General features: G+C 37.6%; 1 protein-coding gene across 1 annotated transcript; it reads right to left on the bottom strand.

Annotated features, from left to right (window-relative positions):
• Positions 1-4,668: 4,668 nt before the first annotated feature.
• Positions 4,669-8,775, bottom strand: LOC141428726 (uncharacterized). Its single transcript, XM_074088740.1, has 3 exons — positions 8,700-8,775; positions 7,812-7,955; positions 4,669-6,999 (listed from the first exon to the last, which is right to left on the bottom strand). Exons 1-3 carry the CDS (start codon positions 8,751-8,753, stop codon positions 6,454-6,456), a joined length of 744 nt encoding a protein of 247 aa, XP_073944841.1. The 5' UTR covers positions 8,754-8,775; the 3' UTR covers positions 4,669-6,453.
• Positions 8,776-18,204: the final 9,429 nt, after the last annotated feature.

Genomic DNA, 18,204 nt, shown 5'->3' with positions numbered 1-18,204 from the left:
CCTGATTAAGATCGCAGATCGCGGTGGATGCGGAAAGCACAAGACCGGTCTGAGTGGAGAGTCTAAGGGGAGGCCTATGCCCAGCAGTGGACGTCTTTCAGCTGACATGATGATGATATGATATTCTTCAATACGATCGTTTCGATTTCTAAACTGAGTACGTTTATTTTTTAAATCTTTCAATGCAGTGCAGTTTTTCATGCCTCGATCAAAACAAATCTTTGTCTCATACTTTCAGAGTTGTCATACTGATATATCTAAATCAAGAAAATTAGTGCCATTCGCAAGACCGGCAATCTGCTGATTTGGCACCATTTCGTGATATGCGCATTTTTTTCCATGTTGTCACGAATATTTTCTTTCTTCCTAAGTAGCTGCCCCTAAGGCTCGATGATGGCGTTGTATCATAAAATTTCTCCTTAATATCTCAGAGGAAGTTCGGCAAAATTTATCAAACTTACTTACCCCGGCAAAAGATTTTCAGAAATTTGATTTCGACGAATATTTTTATACATCGTTAGATATTAAATAATGACCCGGATAACTCACGTCTAAATCGAGTTTAGCTCGACATGTGAGTGCAGTGCGCGTGCTGCAGCAAGCCGCTGAGTCGTGTTACTCCGAAGGCGAAGGGCTACGGATTAGCCCGAAACATGTCGAGCTAAACTCGATTTAAGACGGTGAAGTTTTTCCGGTCATTATATTTAATATGAGTGAGTCTCACGGTATTTTCATGCTCAAAATACATCGTTAGATGTTCAAAGTGTACCTCCTCGAAGGCGTGACTATATTTTTAATAAAAATTCACGATAAAAAATCTCGTGAGGTGGTTCAGTCAAAATAACGACGGGATTGGAATAAAACACCATAATTTGAACTGCTGGGATAAGAGACAGATTTTTTTTTTCAACTTTGATGAAATTCACGACAAAATTGATAAAATTCCTAAATTTCAATTTGACTGCCCGAATTAATAGTTTACGCGAGCAAAGCCGCAGGAAAAGGCTATCCCACTAATATTATAAATGCGAAAGTTTGTAAGTCTGTTTGTTTCTTTGTTGCCATCACGTCTAAACCGCTGACCGATTAAGGTTAAATTGGTTTTACAAATTGAGTCCCGGAGAAGAAAAATTAGATCGTATTTATCCTGGAAAATTATATAGTTCCCGCGGGATAGCGATAAACGAATTCAACGCGGACAAAGTCGCGGGCAACAGCTAGTTCATAAATAAAGAAAAAAACAATGTCAATATACTAATGAAGCTCCTAGTGTGTCCTTCCGTCATAAATCCACTTTTGTCGAACCCTCGTTAATCTCGACTTATTAAAATTAATCCGACGCAAAATGGCAGACGCTTCAAGCCCAAATACCTATAAATAAGCGAGCTTTAAGTAGCAAAACTGGCTTAATTTTATCATCATCATTATCATAATTTCATTATTTATTTGATTTTTTTGTGTTAGAACGTGAGTGTTTTTTTCCTATGATCAATGTTTGATAATAGTTATTTATGCAACTGTATCGTAATAGGGGTCCTTAAAACACGAGAGAGATAGGGTCACATGAGTATTTCAAGGCCTAATTACGTACAGTTGCATACCGCACCGTATGATGAAATCTCATTACGATACAGAAATCTGTTACGAAATCTGTGACCGATACTGCCGTGTTCATGATAGAATCCAATGTCGTAATGCTGGTCATTATCTATGGTTTTTGAACGCATAATGGAGGATTTACTATATGGGTGTAGATAAATTGTTTATGTCTTAAAATTTTACACTGAAAATGGGTTTTGACGATGTAATTTCAATTTTGGATAACATCTAATTGTATTTCGATCATTATTCTATTTGTATGTTTACACGACTATTCTCTTGTTAATTCATTAAATTAATTATACCTGACGTAATTAGGCATGTTTGCAATTTATTAACCCTCGACGCGAAAAGAGGGGTGTCCTAAGTTAATTGATCGCTATCGCGTTTGTGTCTGTATGTCTGTGTGTCTATTTGTCTGTCTGTGGCACAGTAGCTCCTAATGGGTAGATCGATTTGAATGCGTTTTCTTTACATTTAAAAGCAGGTTTTCTACCGATGGTTCTTCGACATGTTTTATCAACATCGGTTCAGCCGTTTATGAGATATTGAACTTTGAAGTGACAAAGTCGGGGGTTTTCCAACATTTTGTTGGTTAGGGTATACTAACCCAAACCCCTACTGAGATCAGTAGGTATATACATAGTATCATCAGCATCAGCATTACCTTTTTAGAAGGTAATAAATACATCACATCAGTCGAAAAACGTCCACTGCTGTACAATACTCGTAAGTAAAGTCAAAACTGTTTATAACAACACCATTTATAACGATTTATCGGATATAACAACCAACAAAAATTCACAACACGATCTTATATACCAAAGTAACACTGGTTATAACGACCAACCTTGTATAAAGACCTAATATTGCTGTCCCTTCAATGTCGTTATAAACGGTTTTGACTGTATCTTCAAGTATCTTACTTTTGTGCTCAACGACTGTTATTTCCCGTGACCTTTACTAGATCTTTTATCCATCTTGTAGGAGACCTAGATAAGACAAAAGAGCAACAAGTCCTTGTCTATTTTTGTGGACCAATTGGTCCATAACATGTGCCTGCAGAGAGATCTCGATTGTAGCCTCTCCCCACAAAAAATATAACTAATTATATAAATAATTATTTAGAAATTTGACCAAAAAACAATGTGTCAATTTAACTTTGGAACAACTAACTCTATTTTGTTCGGTTTGAACGAGTTCCCTAACTTTATTTCCTACGCCTATGTAATTTGATTGTGAGAATTTGCTCCGGACTTCAAGAAGGGGTCCGAAGTTGCCACTAAAATGGATAACGACATTTAAAGAATTGGGTTTTACTATCACATACAAAGGAATTTACCACAGCTAGTAATAGGAATAATAGACAAATGTAATTCAACGAAAATACAAACTGAAACATGGATGCACAGAAAAAACACAGAAAAAGAGACCAGCGCTGGGAATCGAACCCAGGTCCTCAGCATTCCACACTTTCAGCCTGCTTTTTAGGGTTCCGTAGCCAAAATGGCAAAAACGGGACCCTTATAGTTTCGCCCCGTATAAGTTTCATCATCATCATCCCAGCCTATATACGTCCCACTGCTGGGCACAGGCCTTTCAGAACAAGAGGGCTTTAGTTCCCACCGGCCCAGTGCGGATGGGAACTTCAAAAGACCATGAATTGCTTCGCAAATTTGTGCAGGTTTCCTCACGATGTTTTCCTTCACCGCAAAGATCGTGGTAAATTTCAAATGTTATATAAGTAAGCCGTATAAGTTTGCTTGAGAATTATTAGTAGTTTAGCAGCCTAAGGTATGAAATATACCTAAACTTGGAAGATTCCGTGTAAAATACGAAATCCTTAGAAAAATATTACTTATTTTTTTCGTAATGGCTACGGAACCCTATTTCGGGCGTGTCCGACAACTCTTGGCCGGTTTTTTTTTCTTAGTCACATAAGCAGCGACATCAACACTAGCGACATCTATGTTTTAGCTCTCATCGGGAGATGTCAAAACTCTTCGGAACTAACCGTTCACCCGGACAAGAGATGTCGCTATTAAGCAATCACATTAAAATTGTTTTTTGGAGTCTTTTTTTATTTTTTATTACAACTCCATATTTGCTACTTTTACGGGCATCCCGTGAAAACCGTGAAGTCACGGGATGACCATAAATTTGGAGTTGAAATAAAAAATACAAAATGACTCAAAAACCCATCTTAATAAATACTAAATAAATATCACGGGACAATTCACAACAATTGACCTAGTCCCAAAGTAAGCTTAGCAAAGCTTGTGTTATGGGTACTAAGCAACGGATAAATATAATTATATAGAAAGATACATACTTAAATGCATTAAAGTTTTACTTTTCCATATTTATCATGTTCCTAAGTCAATAGCCGGATTTACTAGTACGATTACGATCGGCAAATTAAAGGCAACATAAGTTGGATCCTAAAATAACAAGATGACCACAAGCCGATCGTCGATGTTATCAGCGTTTAGTTAGGACTGCCAAATTAGGGCCAATCAACTATTTTACCGACACTTTGGGCGTCTCCTGCGTCACCAAAATTGTCTCTGGCGTTACCAAAAAATCGAACTTCCAACAAGACATTTCACGGTTTAATAGGTTGAACTTACGTAGGATGGCATGTATTCCTGTACACCATCTATTAAATTACAGAAAAAACGTCTGCAATTGTTTGAAAAATGTCGCGGACAGATTAGTGTGGGTATAAGAGTTCATTGGCCCATTAACGGACAGAATTTAACGAATTAATAAATAAGAAAGAAAAGAAAGAAAATATTTAATTGCCAACAGTACAAACAATGCAAGACAACAATATAAACAATACAAGATAGTAGTCTGTCCTGCGGCAAAAGGAGCAAACTCGGCTAATGCTGCTAATAAGTAGTTGAAGAGTCCACGGAAACAATATGCCGTCACTTTTTTTTTAAATTGAGTTTTTATTCTCAAAATGTAGAGCTCGCAAAGTACTATGACTTACGAATAATCTGAAAACAATATAACATAGACCTCCATTCCATTAGAGAAATAAAATTAAATAAAACATTGTAAAACAGGTCGGATTCTATTTTAATTGACATAAAAGTGAATCTTCTTATAGTTAACTTAAAAATGCAAATTTACAGTCATTTACACCAAGAAATTCTTTTTTGTTTGACATAATACTTATACTAACAGAAACCATTCAAGCATTTAGGCACTTGTCCCACCGACATTGAGAAAACGATTCATCATCATCATCATCATCATCTTGGCCTATGACGTCCCACTGCTGGACACAGGCCTCTTCTCAGAATGAGATGGCTTGGTCCGCAGTTCCCACGCGGGCCCAGTGCGGATTGGGAACTTCACACACGCCATTGTGCAGGTTTGTGCAGGGTTGTGCAGGTTTCCTCACGATGTTTTCCTTCACCGTAAAGCTCGTGGTACATTTCAAATGTAATTCCGCATATGAACCCACGATCCTCTGCTTGAGAGGTCATAAGTCATAGTGTCATACCACTCGGCCACCACGGCTCGGGCACGGAGAAAACGATTAGCTATCAACTATTTTCTCGCTCAAGAAATAAACAATAGATACTCGTGTCATTAATGCTCCTGAGAACTCTTTCTCCATTGGTGGTCAGAAACTATCAAAGACAAAGGACAGAAATTATCAAAGAAAACTCGCTCAGCAATTTCCACTTGGCAGTCAGAACGCCGAGAGAAAAGATAACGGTCATTGTACTCTACAGTACCAGTACTCATCCGTCACACTCGTACACTCGCTTCAAGCCCATCGACAAAGCTATCTGAGCTCCTCGCTTCTCGTTGCTTGCCAACGCGTTTCTAGTTTCCAGCTCTACTCGCTTCCCATTCATTGTCAAAGGAGGGACAAGTGCTTTATATTCATAAGACTCAGAGGAATTAATCAAGATACCACTCTACTATATGGGCTACCTGAATCTGTTATACATTATGGACTTACACACTTATGTCGTCACCATTATCGCGGTGAATGAGCTTCGGATATTTCGACGTATGTCTTAGCGTCATGATTTTAGACTGATTAAAGATGCAAATGTAAAGAAATATATTGTTCAGCCAAGGACCAGTCTTACATTCCGGCCCTCAAACTAGGCCATGTGTCTTGAAGAACAGCGTAGCAGCGTTGAGTTCGATATTGTGGGTAAGTGAATGACCGAACCGAGCTGTTAACCCTCAGACTTAGCACACATTGCAATTAAATACATCATTATTAGCCGGAAGATGTCCACTGTTGAAGAAAGCCTCTTCTTAGAACGCAACAGTGAACGAGAACTCAACACTTTTATCCACTACTTTCTGCAACTTCCACTATATTGTCAGTCTACCTAGTGGAAGGCTGCCAACGCTTTATCTTCCGGTTCATGGATCCACCCGAGTATCTTTCGCCACCCATGGTTATCTGTTCTTCCATCGATGTAGATCTGGCCCGCCCATTCCCACTTCGACTTACATATTCTTCGAGCTATGTTGATGAGTTTTGTTCTTCACAACATTAAATATACATCCTCAATTTCTTCAATCTACCCGTAATCATGATGCTAGTTTCGTCGGAATATCAGAAGCGAAAGATACCTAATTACAGTCTACATTCCGTAAAAAATATGTGCTTTGTGATTAACCGTGAACAGTTTACAACTGCTATGCTATATATTCTGATTCAATTAATTTAATTCAATCAATTAAATAAATAGTAACAAAAATGATTGCTTCTATTGGAATGTTTTTTTGTTTAGTAATAACAGTTTACTTACTATAATTATTTCAGTACAAACTACTTACATTGTTATAGACTAAAAATTTAAAGGCACATTATCCCACAATCTTCTCCAAATTGGAGAAATCTGGCCACCCTTCCTCAGTATCATTATGAGGATGACTAACAATCTTCTTTTCTATTTTAACTTCTTTCAATTGTTGGTCAAACGTTTTTGTCAGTTTGTCAACTTCTTCTTTTATTTTCTGATCACCAGTTTCATTAACAACTTTAGGTTCACCTTTATTTATTTTCTGGTATTTTACTATAATGTCTAATATTTCATGTTGCATGGCTAACCGTGTTTCACTTGTTAGATTCTTCATTGAGTTACCAACATATTGCCCAAACACATAGTCCTCATTGACTTGGTGTTGGAGAAACTCTCTACCCAACTGTGTGAGGACATCTCTTACAAAGTGAACAGCATTATTGTTGTAGCTGTTGTTATAGAATTTGGAACTGTTGTTTTGTTTGATGGGGTTATGTTTCCAGTTTACTTTGTCATATTTGGGTCGAATTGGCGGTGGGCCAATGGCAACAGAGACGACTTCGTCGTTGTCCATATCGTCATCTTCAAGTGGTGCTAGATGCCCTGAGGGCTGAAAATTAATTTAAGTTTTATTACTTTCAAGTGTCAAGCAACGTTTCCACCAGAGATATGCGAGGATGTGTTTCGAGGAATATGTTATGTATGGTGTATGGATGTGTAAAAATAAAAAAAATAAAAAATGTTTTTCATTAACCAATACAAACGATTCATTTACCTCGCCTCGCTCTGCTCAGCTGTTTCCACCAGAGATGTGCTGTGCGAGAACGTGTAATTAAAGCTTTTCTATTGTTTAATGAAAAACACGTCCCTCGCAACACATCCTCGCACATTATTGGTGGAAATGCTGCTTAAATAGGGAACTTGCGGAAACTTTGTACCTATCCGTAACTTTCGAATAGGGTAAAAAGACACGTGCGTGCTTTTTAATTCTGCTATAGGTACAAATAACACAAGACGAACTATTCGTTAACCCAAAAAATATTAAACAATGGCCGTCATTATTACAATAATATTTTAATAAAAATTACCACGAAATTATTCTTTTTATAAGGTCTTGGTCTACAGCGTAACGCACATTAACAAGCTTACGAAGAATTTGTTACCTAATATTACATTTGGTAAACCTTTCAATTCATTTGTCCTCATATAAATAGCTGGTAGGCACTCTTAAAACATCAGACATTCTTTTTTAGTGATAGTGGTAATGGGGAATGGATGAAAATGTTTTTATCGATAGGAACAACGTCCTGATTAACAGGAAAAAATATCAGATTTTTAAGTAGCATCAATTAATTAAAAAAAATGAAAGAGTATTCAAATATAAAAACCTATAATGTAAAAGCTTGTTGTTATATTAAATACCTTTTTTCTCAATTCCCGAGTTTTCGGCGTAGTCTTTTTGACCTCCTGTTTGACAGGCAGCATGTGGCGTTTAGAGTGTGAATGTAGACCTCTCCTCGGGTATCTTCCTGTCGCCATATCTTCATCGGATGATCTCCAAACGCCCTGGATTAGAAATATTATTTTTAATGACATATAAGGCGGCGCTGATGAGGTAAAAATGAAGACAAGGTCATCGGCTGATCCGATTACTCTTTAAGACGAAGAAACTAAAAATGGTAATGGTGGTAATTATATTTATCCGTTGCTTAGTACCCATAACACAAGCTTTGCTAAGCTTACTTTGGAACTAGGTCAATTGGTGTGAATTGTCCCGTGATATTTATTTATTTTATTTATTTATTTAATGCCTTACTTCATCAGATTACCAAGTTATACCTGTGGCTTTGTACGAGAGAAACTAGCCAAAAAGTGGGGTCCACAACACTAAATAAGGAAAAAACTGATATTATTATCAATCCGCAGACAATAACTTTGTTTTTCGTAGAAATAAAAAAAGTTGAAAGAAAGAAAGACTTATTTACCACCACCTTACAAATATACGGTGAAAAATTCAATACTGAGGCCACTTTATGATGAATGCAAGGAAAGACAAGGACGTTGAAGACCTGGCAGACATAAAACACCGTGATAAATCTTCAGGAATGATGCGGGATGAGCACACAATGGCTTTCAACGTAGCTGTCGATAAACTACTAATTGTAATGATGATACCCAACCTGTTGTAGGAGATGGTACCGAAAGAAGAAGAAAATGTGAATTAGGTGAAATCCCGGATTTTCAAATATCCGATCTAATTGCCGACGCGTGTGAAGCTGAGAGTAAAGGTTAGTCAATAATAAAACTTACTAAGACAACTGGCAGCAGCACCAAGCAAAAAAATAAACAACTCCTTGCGTTCATCGTGGCTGACCGTCAACTGTCGACTGAAGCTAACAACCACCCTATTTGTGATGATCGCGTATGTTTACAATTTATGTTTAGAATTCGCGAAGAAACAATAGTGAGTCGATGCAGTAAACAGTGAGTGGCGTCAATTCATGAGAAAAATATGACGACATTGGAAGTCGGCTGCTACTTCTACTTTGTGGAACACGAGATCTTAAAAAACAAGCTGTGAAAAACGAGCGGAGTGCCTAAGATGATTTGTCTACAAAGTGTAGTGGAATCTCATACAGTCAAGCTTGGGTAAGTAAAGGAGTTTTGGCTAAAACTAATTTGTTGTGGGATACCATTATGATATGACTTGTAGCGTTAAGGACTATAGGGGTTAGCGTTCTATTTACGCGCTTAAGCTTAAACTTAAGTTTATATTATTGATTTAGGCTTTGAATTTAGGTTGTATTATATTGGAAAGTTTCTTCTTTATACAGTGTTAATATTTATACCAAATTTAAGCTCTCTGGTTATTAGAAAATTACTTTACTATTAAATAAATAAATAAATAAATATCACGGGACAATTCACACCAATTGACCTAGTCCCAAAGTAAGTTTAGCAAAGCTTGTGTTATGGGTACTAAGCAACGGATAAATATAATTATATAGATATATATATACATACTTAAATACATATTAAACACCCAAGACCCGAGAACAAACATTCGTATTTTTCATACAAATATCTGCCCCGACACGGGAATCGAACCCGGGACCTCAAGCTTCGTAGTCAGATTCTCTAACCACTAGGCCATCTGGTCGTCAAACTATTGATGAGTATCAATCAGTCACATTCAAATATCGTAAAGCATCTATACAAATTCAAAAGATATTATATCTTTATAACTGTTAATTAGGTATTCCACTGTAACTTGGGGCTGCTAGATAGAGGCATTAATAATAATAATCATTTAATTCGGAAAGAATAATCCATAATACAGTGTTAGTAACAATAATCTCGGCATTAGAATATGCTGAAATGCTTCCAGAAGAGTGTGCTTTATGTTCAACTTGGCGGGACACTACCGTGTCTTTAGATTGTTTGCGGCAATCAGTTGATTATTCAGATATTTTTCATCGATAGGGTAGTAAGGTACTGAAGTGGTGACCTCATACCGGAAGGTAAAGTATTAAATAGAATATTTGCGCTCCGTTATAATATAACGCACATAATGTTACTTGATTTTTTTTCGTAATGGCTACGGAACCCTATCTTGGGCGTGTCCGACACGCTCTTGGCCGGTTTTTAATACTTAGAAATTCCACGATTAGGACCGTCCGAGACAGACATTAGTAAAGATTGGACATTTTACTACTTTGACATTTCGCGATTTGGACCGTCCGAGACATAGACATTAGTAAAGATTGTCATTTTACTACTTTGACATTTCGCGATTTGGACCGTCTGAGACATAGACATTAGTAAAGATTGACATTTTACTACTTTGACATTTCGCGATTTGGACCACCCGAGACTTGGACGTGGCACGACTTAGACGATGTAAGACATGGACCTCTTACGATGTGGACGCAATTTCGACACTGGACATTTTACGACTTTGACGTAAGCCGGAGCGAATATTTTTATCTATCATCTCTTTTACCTTTTTTCTTATCTTGCTTCGTTTTTGCATGTTTGCTCGGGTGGTTTTTATAACTTAACATGTTTGATGAACTTGTAGAGAGTTCGAAACATGTCAGTATTTTCTGGTGTTTATAATAAATAGTTATCAGTAATCAGTCATTTATTTGCTCAAACATGGTATAAAGAAGATGGTTTACATACGATTTATAGTGCGACATGTTTTGTCAGAAAGACATGGAAAATATTTTAAAGTTGTATGTATCATTCGCATTTATAATAGTAACTACTTACCTACATATATTCTAATCTAAATTATGAATGTCATTTAAATACTCTTGAATTGAATAGTAAGCTTTTGATACTAAATAATTTCTCAAAGCCTGTTTAAATTCGTTTATGCTTTCCGACTTAAAAATAGTTGCTGGTAATTTATTAAATATTCTGTCTGCCATTCCAAATACGCTTTTTGACAAGCGGTTCTTGATGGCTTGCAACTAATTTTCCCATGTTGACGTAAACTATTAAATTTTGAAAATTGATGTATTTACATTTTATATAAATTGACATCTCATAAACATAAAGGCAAGGTAGAGTTAATATCTTCAATTTTAGTTTAATAGATGGGCCTGTGTGACGTATTGTTTGATTTGGTAGAGGAGAAGGAAGAGTTATAATTGTTGCGTGTGTGTGTGTGGTAAAAACGCACAAATAACCATATTCTGCTTTAATTTGTTAATATTTTCTTTTAATTGTAAAACGAAACGCGTTTTCTCTCTCAACTCCATTTTAAACATTCAAAACTGGAGGTGTAACCGAGAGCGCTCGGCGTTATGTTAAACCATGAACGCTAATGGAATTTACACAGTGCGCATAAAACTTTTAAGTGGCATCATTTGTATTCGGCCAAAATTCGGGAGAAATGGATATACGCCGCTGTAGTGCCATCAATTTGGCTTGAAACGTCGTGTTCCTTGATTCCGCGGGAACTGTTCCATTACGTGCATTTGGAATACACTAGCTTTTGGAGGAATTTAGAAAATTTCCGTGGAATTGAGAGTTGCTATAGTTGGAACGTTCATTTGCTTTCACTATAATATGAAACCAAATGGCAATTAGAATTTATTTTTAATTTGATGTTATATATTTCAAGCTTTTTACTTTACATATCCGATTCCGATCTTCGTAAGTTTTCTCAATTTCCTATATTTAATCAATAGTATAGACTTTTTTACTATTAGAAGTAAAAGAATAGCTTCATTGCTGAAGTGAGTGCGTAGCAGCGGAAACAGCATGCTTAGGATTTAGGGGCTAAGCTAGGTAAATCACAGATTTGGCTTCTGTTATCAACGACTGTCAGACCACAGGTATTACTAACATAGTGTTTAAAGTTCAAGTATAATTTAATTAACTATCTGAATTTGAACTGTATTTTTTATTATTTCTTTATTATGAGGTTTTCCCTTACTGAATGCGCGGTGCCATAAATGGAGAGAGTAGAGAAGTCTCGCAAAAGCCACAACCAATCTACAAGACAATCCGAGACCGCGACCATTCCAACAGGAATGTACGAAAAGAAGAATTAGGAGGTTTTCAATTAAAAAGTAACTGTATTTGCGTTATTGTATTATATTTAAAGAAGGGAGCCGGCAATGTACGAGTATACCCCACGGGCACACCCCTCGTCCCGCCTACAACTCATTTCGGCGCGTGCCGTCTGCCGAACTTGCACAACTCCGTCGTTTAATTAGAATCGCTTTAATTGAAAATATGCTCGCATTAAGTACCCACGTAAACAGTTGGCGTAGGCGTCAACAAAGGGAATTAAACGTTTAGCATAAGGGAGTGTTGTAATGCGTATATCTTTCACGTATCTTGGGAAGGGGTAGAATAGAAGTTCTACAGCGAATTAAGTCGAAGTGATATTCATTTTAATGTAGACTTAATTTGACGACCGGATGGCCAAGTGGTTAGAGAACCTGACCACGAAGCTTGAGGTCTCGGGTTCGATTCCCGGCCGGGACAGATATTTACGTATGAATAATACGAATGTTTATTCTCGGGTCTTGGATGTTTAATATGGTATTTAAGTATACATTTTTCCATAGTACAAGCTTTGCTTAGTTTGGGACTAGGTCAAATTGGTGTCAAGTGCCCCATGATATTTATTTATTTATTTAAATCAGCGTCAGCGGGACGGCAAAATACGAAGTTCGAACTTTGCACTTCGTAGGCTTATACTTTAATATTAATAAACACGCTCACACTGGCCATCGTGCGTTACCGTGTGTGAAATTATCATCTTGTGGCTGTGATTCCCACGGAAGTAATGCGGATAGGAAATGTCGCATGCCGTAAAATTCGCAAATGTTTTTTTTAGCGTGACAAGCGATTGCTTACGATTAGAATTACGACTATATGGCAGTTGTCTCGCCGCCGGCGAGGAAACGATTGGCTATCGACTATTTTCTCGCTCAAGAAACGAACAAAAGATATAAGATCCTGTGTGAGTAAAAGAGACATATATATTAATAGTTGATCGCTGGCGGTTCACAGTGCCGGCGAGAACTCGCTCTTACATCTTTTGTCGCAGCGACAAGAGCTATAAAACTCGCTGAGCTATAAAACTAGCTCAGCGATACTCGCTCAGCGCTATTAGCTTGGCGGCCGCCCGGCTCGAGCGAGTGGAGCGAGTAATCGCCCGTCGTGCTCGCCCACTCGTTTCTAGTTACTCGCTCTGCTCGCTTCTCGCTCAACGTCGGCGGTGGAACAAGTGCCTATAGTTAGTGAAGATGCGGACTAACTTGAGGCTAGTGTCGTGTCGACCGAAAATATTATCTGTAATCGAAACTTCAAATTAACGCCGAATCTGAAAGTTCGGTTGGACACCACTACTTGGAGCATCCTAGATTTGAAGCAGGGCCGGATTTAGAGGGCCTTCAGGACTACACCCCAAAGAAGCCCACCTCTCATTAGAGGTTAAAAAACGAACCCCCCTTCAAATACCCTTCAAATAGCGAACCTTCTGTGTTAAAATTAAAGTTGTGTAAATACTTGTGATGTATAGATATCATTTAATAATATTGTAAATCTGTTTAAAAAAAAACCTCGTTGAGTTTCTTGCCGGATTCTTCTCAACAGAGGTTTTTCCGAACCGGTGGTAGATTTTTTTTGACATTCATAAGTGCTTGTTATAGCCTTAATTTAATAAAGATATTTTGACTTTGACTTTGAAAGCTTCAAATTTCGGCGAAATTTCCTCTTAAAAGCTTCGACTTCTTTGTTGTCTGTGTAAATTCGGCCTTAATTTAATTCCCAGATTGTGACGTTATGAGCAAACCCCGTACCTAAATGAAGCGTACGACCAGAGCGGTGGTTAAAGGCTGGATGATGATGATGATTTGTCATGTGAAGTAATAAACTCTATATCATGGGTAATTTCCATGGGAATTTATTCAAATCCTAGAATGTTTATTACACTGCCAGACCGTTGCAGTGCCCTATTCACGAAGCTACAACTTACAACTTACAAGCCGTAGTCTTTGTTTAAGAGTACCGTAAACTGCTTCAACTTTGCCCTCTGGCCCCAACATTGCCTTATTCGATTTAAAGTCGATAACTTAGCACTCTTATAGGTTTTAAACTTTTATCTACACGGGAATTATTATTACGGGGGGATAAAAGTTTAAAAACCTAGAAGGGTGCTAGTTATCGACTCTAAATCGAATCAGGCAATGTTGGGGCCAAAGGGCAAAGTTGAAGCAGTTTACGGTATGCATTGAAAAGAGACACCGCTTGTAAATTGTAACTTGTAGCTTCGTGACATAGGGTATATCTAAATAGAAGTAAAACCTAGTAATTTATATTGCTAGTGTAATGGTATTTGTTGTTGACAAACAAATGTTTTAAACAGCTGTTATTTACATTCTTTTAAAGTAAAACAAAGCGTGTTGTGACTTGTCTCATTCAAAATATTACTCTATGAGTTGTTTTTGTTATTAAATCAACAATCCTTACCGTTGCATCACTGAGGTCTTGACGTCTAAATCGCTACTCTCTTGACAAAGTGGTCGAAGTCTGCTAAGGTCAGTAATTTTAACGCTTCAGCATTATGCTGAGCCAGTGTTCGGTTCACAACCGCAATGACACATACCTTCGTGTTGTCTATTTGTACCTACCTAATATTTTTTTTTATGATGTTGTGTCTTGTGTTGTGAATAAATTAGAGATGGGTCAATCCGGATCTGAAGGTTCAAAAGAGTCAGATCCTTAAGCGGATTCGAATCATTATTGACTCCGAGGAGTTAGTAACTCCGACCAACCTATTGGATCGAGCGACTCGCGACCGGCAATTTAGCACTCACTTCACTTTCATTCAATCACATCGGATCGGATCGGATATGTGGCGTCTAATAGCATTTGTATTTATTAAAAGAGGAAGAGGTATAGCATGATATTAATGTCGGGGCCGCTCAACGGAGCCAGTACTCCAGTGTAAGTACATCCAAAGTGACTTACAGATTCAGAAGAGTCACTAGGACGCATCGGTACCTACTTCACTACCTCGGTACCGAAACGAGCCGGATCGCCCATAGAAAAACTAATAAACGCACGAAAGAACCGGAGTCAATAAAGGAGTCGAAGTCGATAAGCGGAGTCGGTACCGATACTGGAGCATGATTTAGTGAATCAGATCCCTTTTCGGAGTCGAGATTACCTATGTCTAGACGTCTAGTCTAGTGTTAACTGACGGTTAAATGTGATGCCGTCTCCGTCTATTCGAAGAAAACAAATAGAGACGGCATCACATTCGACCGACAGGTTAACACTAATCAATGGATGGTGAAACAGCTTCTAAAATTTAATGTATTTTTTTTTTGATTTTATAAATAGGTATAGATTCGTTTTCAAATCATTTGGAGCACGTGTATGGCTGGAATGATGATGATGATTTAAGACACCTATTGTTGGTAAGATTCCTTGGTCGTACTTGGAACCCAAACGAAATAAACGCACACACACAGCCGTGTAAACGTTCGTTTCATTCACCGCTAAGCCTGTTGCCACGCGTTGCAATTAATTAACCGACGGCTCAGTCTAGACGTGTCATTGTGAAGTGAGCCCTTGAGCTGTTCAGACATGTCGAGTGACAAGGTTAACGACCGGATCCGTTTTCAACTTATCATCATCATCATCTCGGCCTATATAATTATGCCCCGGTTTTCTGCCGTTTCGCACAATTATTTTTTCCCAAATGTTACATTTTCCAAATCATGATTTTCTCTGAAACCATATTATTTTCGGAACTTACATAAAAAAAACTAACCTAACCTACGTACTGTGCTCTATAAAACCATAAGAAAATACACTGAGAATATTTTTTGGGTTAGGTATAACGAGCAAAGCGAGGAGTTGTTAGTATGAATTGTGACCACAATGCACGAGCCGAGCGAGGGAAGCGAGCTTGCCGCGGCAGTTGCAGCTGATCTGCCTAAACTGGCCAAATCATGAAATGGCGGCGTTTCATGATATGCCTTGGAACTTAATGATTTGCCTAAACGTACTAGGCAAATCGTTAAACGGTGAATTTCGAACGATATGGCGGATGTCCCTTAGCCAATTCATGTAATGGCACAATTTCACGATATGCCTAGAAATTTCGTGATCTGGGGATTTTACAATCGCCCGCCGACATACGACTGGATGACTCTAGCGGTGAAGACTTTAAGCATAAATGATAAGATAAATTTTAAGTGTAACTTCAAAGATTAGATCCGATAAAGTTTAGTCAGAGATGCGAGGCCTGTTTTGAACCTACGATCTGTTTGAGGACCATAGGTTCAAATATTAGAGGCACTTGCTCTTGAAAAGCATCATGTGGTGACATGTATTTTGATTGAAGTCGGTATTTTTACAAGCTTTTATTTACTTTCACCTGTCCCATTGTCTGTCTGTCTGTCAATAGGTAATCAAATCTTGCAAGTTAAATTCGATCAACTTCCAGTAGTTAGATTGACTTGAAATTTGGTATACTTATGTAAATTGCGTGACAATATATAATAATTTGGTAGCGACATCCCGGTAGTCCGGCCAGGATCGTCTCCACAGGACTCTTCAACGGTTAATGGCATGGTTGACTTGAAATTCAAATGTAGTTTGGGTGACAAATACAAGTACAGTCAGCAAAAAAAGCTTGTGTTAAAAATGAAATTTTTACCAAAAACTTATTTAATCCCCGACACAAAAAGAGGGGTGTTATACGTTTAACGCCAATATTTATCTGTTTTTCTATTTGTATTTCTGTATTTCTATTGTATTTGGCATCGTATCTCTCAAACAAATGAACCGATTACTATGCGGTTTCACATGAAAGCGGATTTCCTACCAGTGGTTTTAAACTATGTTTGTTTAAAACTGGTTGAGCCATTATTGAGATATGTATAACTTCGAAATAACATTTTTTTTACTTTTCTAATTTGGTCAGGTTCCGCGTAGCATTAAGCCTACCTTCATTGACTCATCTCACCTTAATTGCATGTATCTCATCATCATCATCATGTCAGCCGAAAGACGTCCACTGCTGGACGTAGGCCTCCCCCAAGGCTCTCCACTCAGACCGGTCCCGCGATCTGGGGTCAGAAGGTTCTCGAATGGCGTCCGCGGACCGGGAGACGAGCTGTCGGTAGGCCTCCAACAAGATGGAGCATGGAGCGATGACCTGGCTCCAAGTATCTGTTCCTATAAAATTCTCAAATATCTCTGCATTTTATCGGTCACAGGTTCCAGAATATTCGAACTGGAAGCTACAATAGGTACGACTGATACGAAAATTAACTTAGAGCACCAAACTAGCCGGAGACGTCATGTGCGTTTTAATACTAGATTTATTTTAAGAGATTCGCTAATATGTTTTCCTCTTTAACTTCACCGATCTTGTAACAAAAAAAAAATACACAAATTTAAAGTTTTAAAAATCCTAAAGTGTGAAAACATAGGGTTGGTTGCCTTTTTATTTTCAAGGCTGACTTTATAGGTGAATCTAAATTGGTAATCTTGAACAGAAAAGGCTAAGTAACCCTATGTTTGCTTCTGTAGGCTTTTATACTTTCGAATTGAATTACATTTTTTGATAAAGTAAGATCGGTAAAGAAATGCAAACAAAAATTATTTTAACCTTGAACAAACTTCTTTAGGCAACTCATCAACGTCCCACTGAAAACAGCAGCGTTGCGGCTTGCCGCAACATTATGCTGAGTGGGGCTAACTTTTTTCATTTATTTATTTCAAAAGTTTTTTTTATGTATCCAATATGTGTTAATACGTGTAAATATCTCTCACTGACAACGTTACTTTTGTCAATTTATTTTATATGCAGTATGTGATAGGGGCCTAGTGTTTGGTATCTGGACCTATACTGAATGGTAGTTCCGTTGGTTTCTCCGGTTGGCTCAATGCTCTAAGTATAACTATCACAAAACACGTATCAAAAGCAATTCCTTGAGGCAAATTCCCGTGCAATATTGTACCGAATACTATAAATCGAAGCACGGTGAAATATCACGGATTGCCGTTGCAATGTAAATGCAACGACCATAGAGCTAATAACAGAAGAAATAGAAGTCTTGTGAACAAAAATCATTCGGCTAAAATACCTATATATTTTTTAAAACTTGATTGGCTTTAAAAACATGAAATAAAAAGGAAAAACCAATTTTTGCAGTCTAGAATTCTTATGGAGCTCCGAAAAGTAACGCCTGTTCAATAAATTAAAATATAGTGTCTAGAATAGCGATTCAGGAATTTAATCTTCATTCATTAGTATTCATAAGGATTC

The sequence above is a fragment of the Choristoneura fumiferana genome, chromosome 6 (assembly GCF_025370935.1).
Source record: "Choristoneura fumiferana chromosome 6, NRCan_CFum_1, whole genome shotgun sequence".
Classification (NCBI taxonomy): domain Eukaryota; kingdom Metazoa; phylum Arthropoda; class Insecta; order Lepidoptera; family Tortricidae; genus Choristoneura; species Choristoneura fumiferana.
Note: the sequence above shows the minus strand (reverse complement) of the source record. Positions and strands in the feature narration are given on the sequence as shown.

Bases quoted from the DNA above. Each gene is read 5' to 3' on its own strand.
- LOC141428726 (XM_074088740.1), bottom strand. From the start codon at position 8,753: ATGAACGCAAGGAGTTGTTTATTTTTTTGCTTGGTGCTGCTGCCAGTT. The intron at 7,956-8,699 runs GTAAGTTTTATT...TTTCTAATCCAG, and splicing joins TGCTGCTGCCAGTTGTCTTA to GGCGTTTGGAGATCATCCGA. The intron at 7,000-7,811 runs GTATTTAATATA...ATTAATTTTCAG, and splicing joins CTCGGGAATTGAGAAAAAAG to CCCTCAGGGCATCTAGCACC.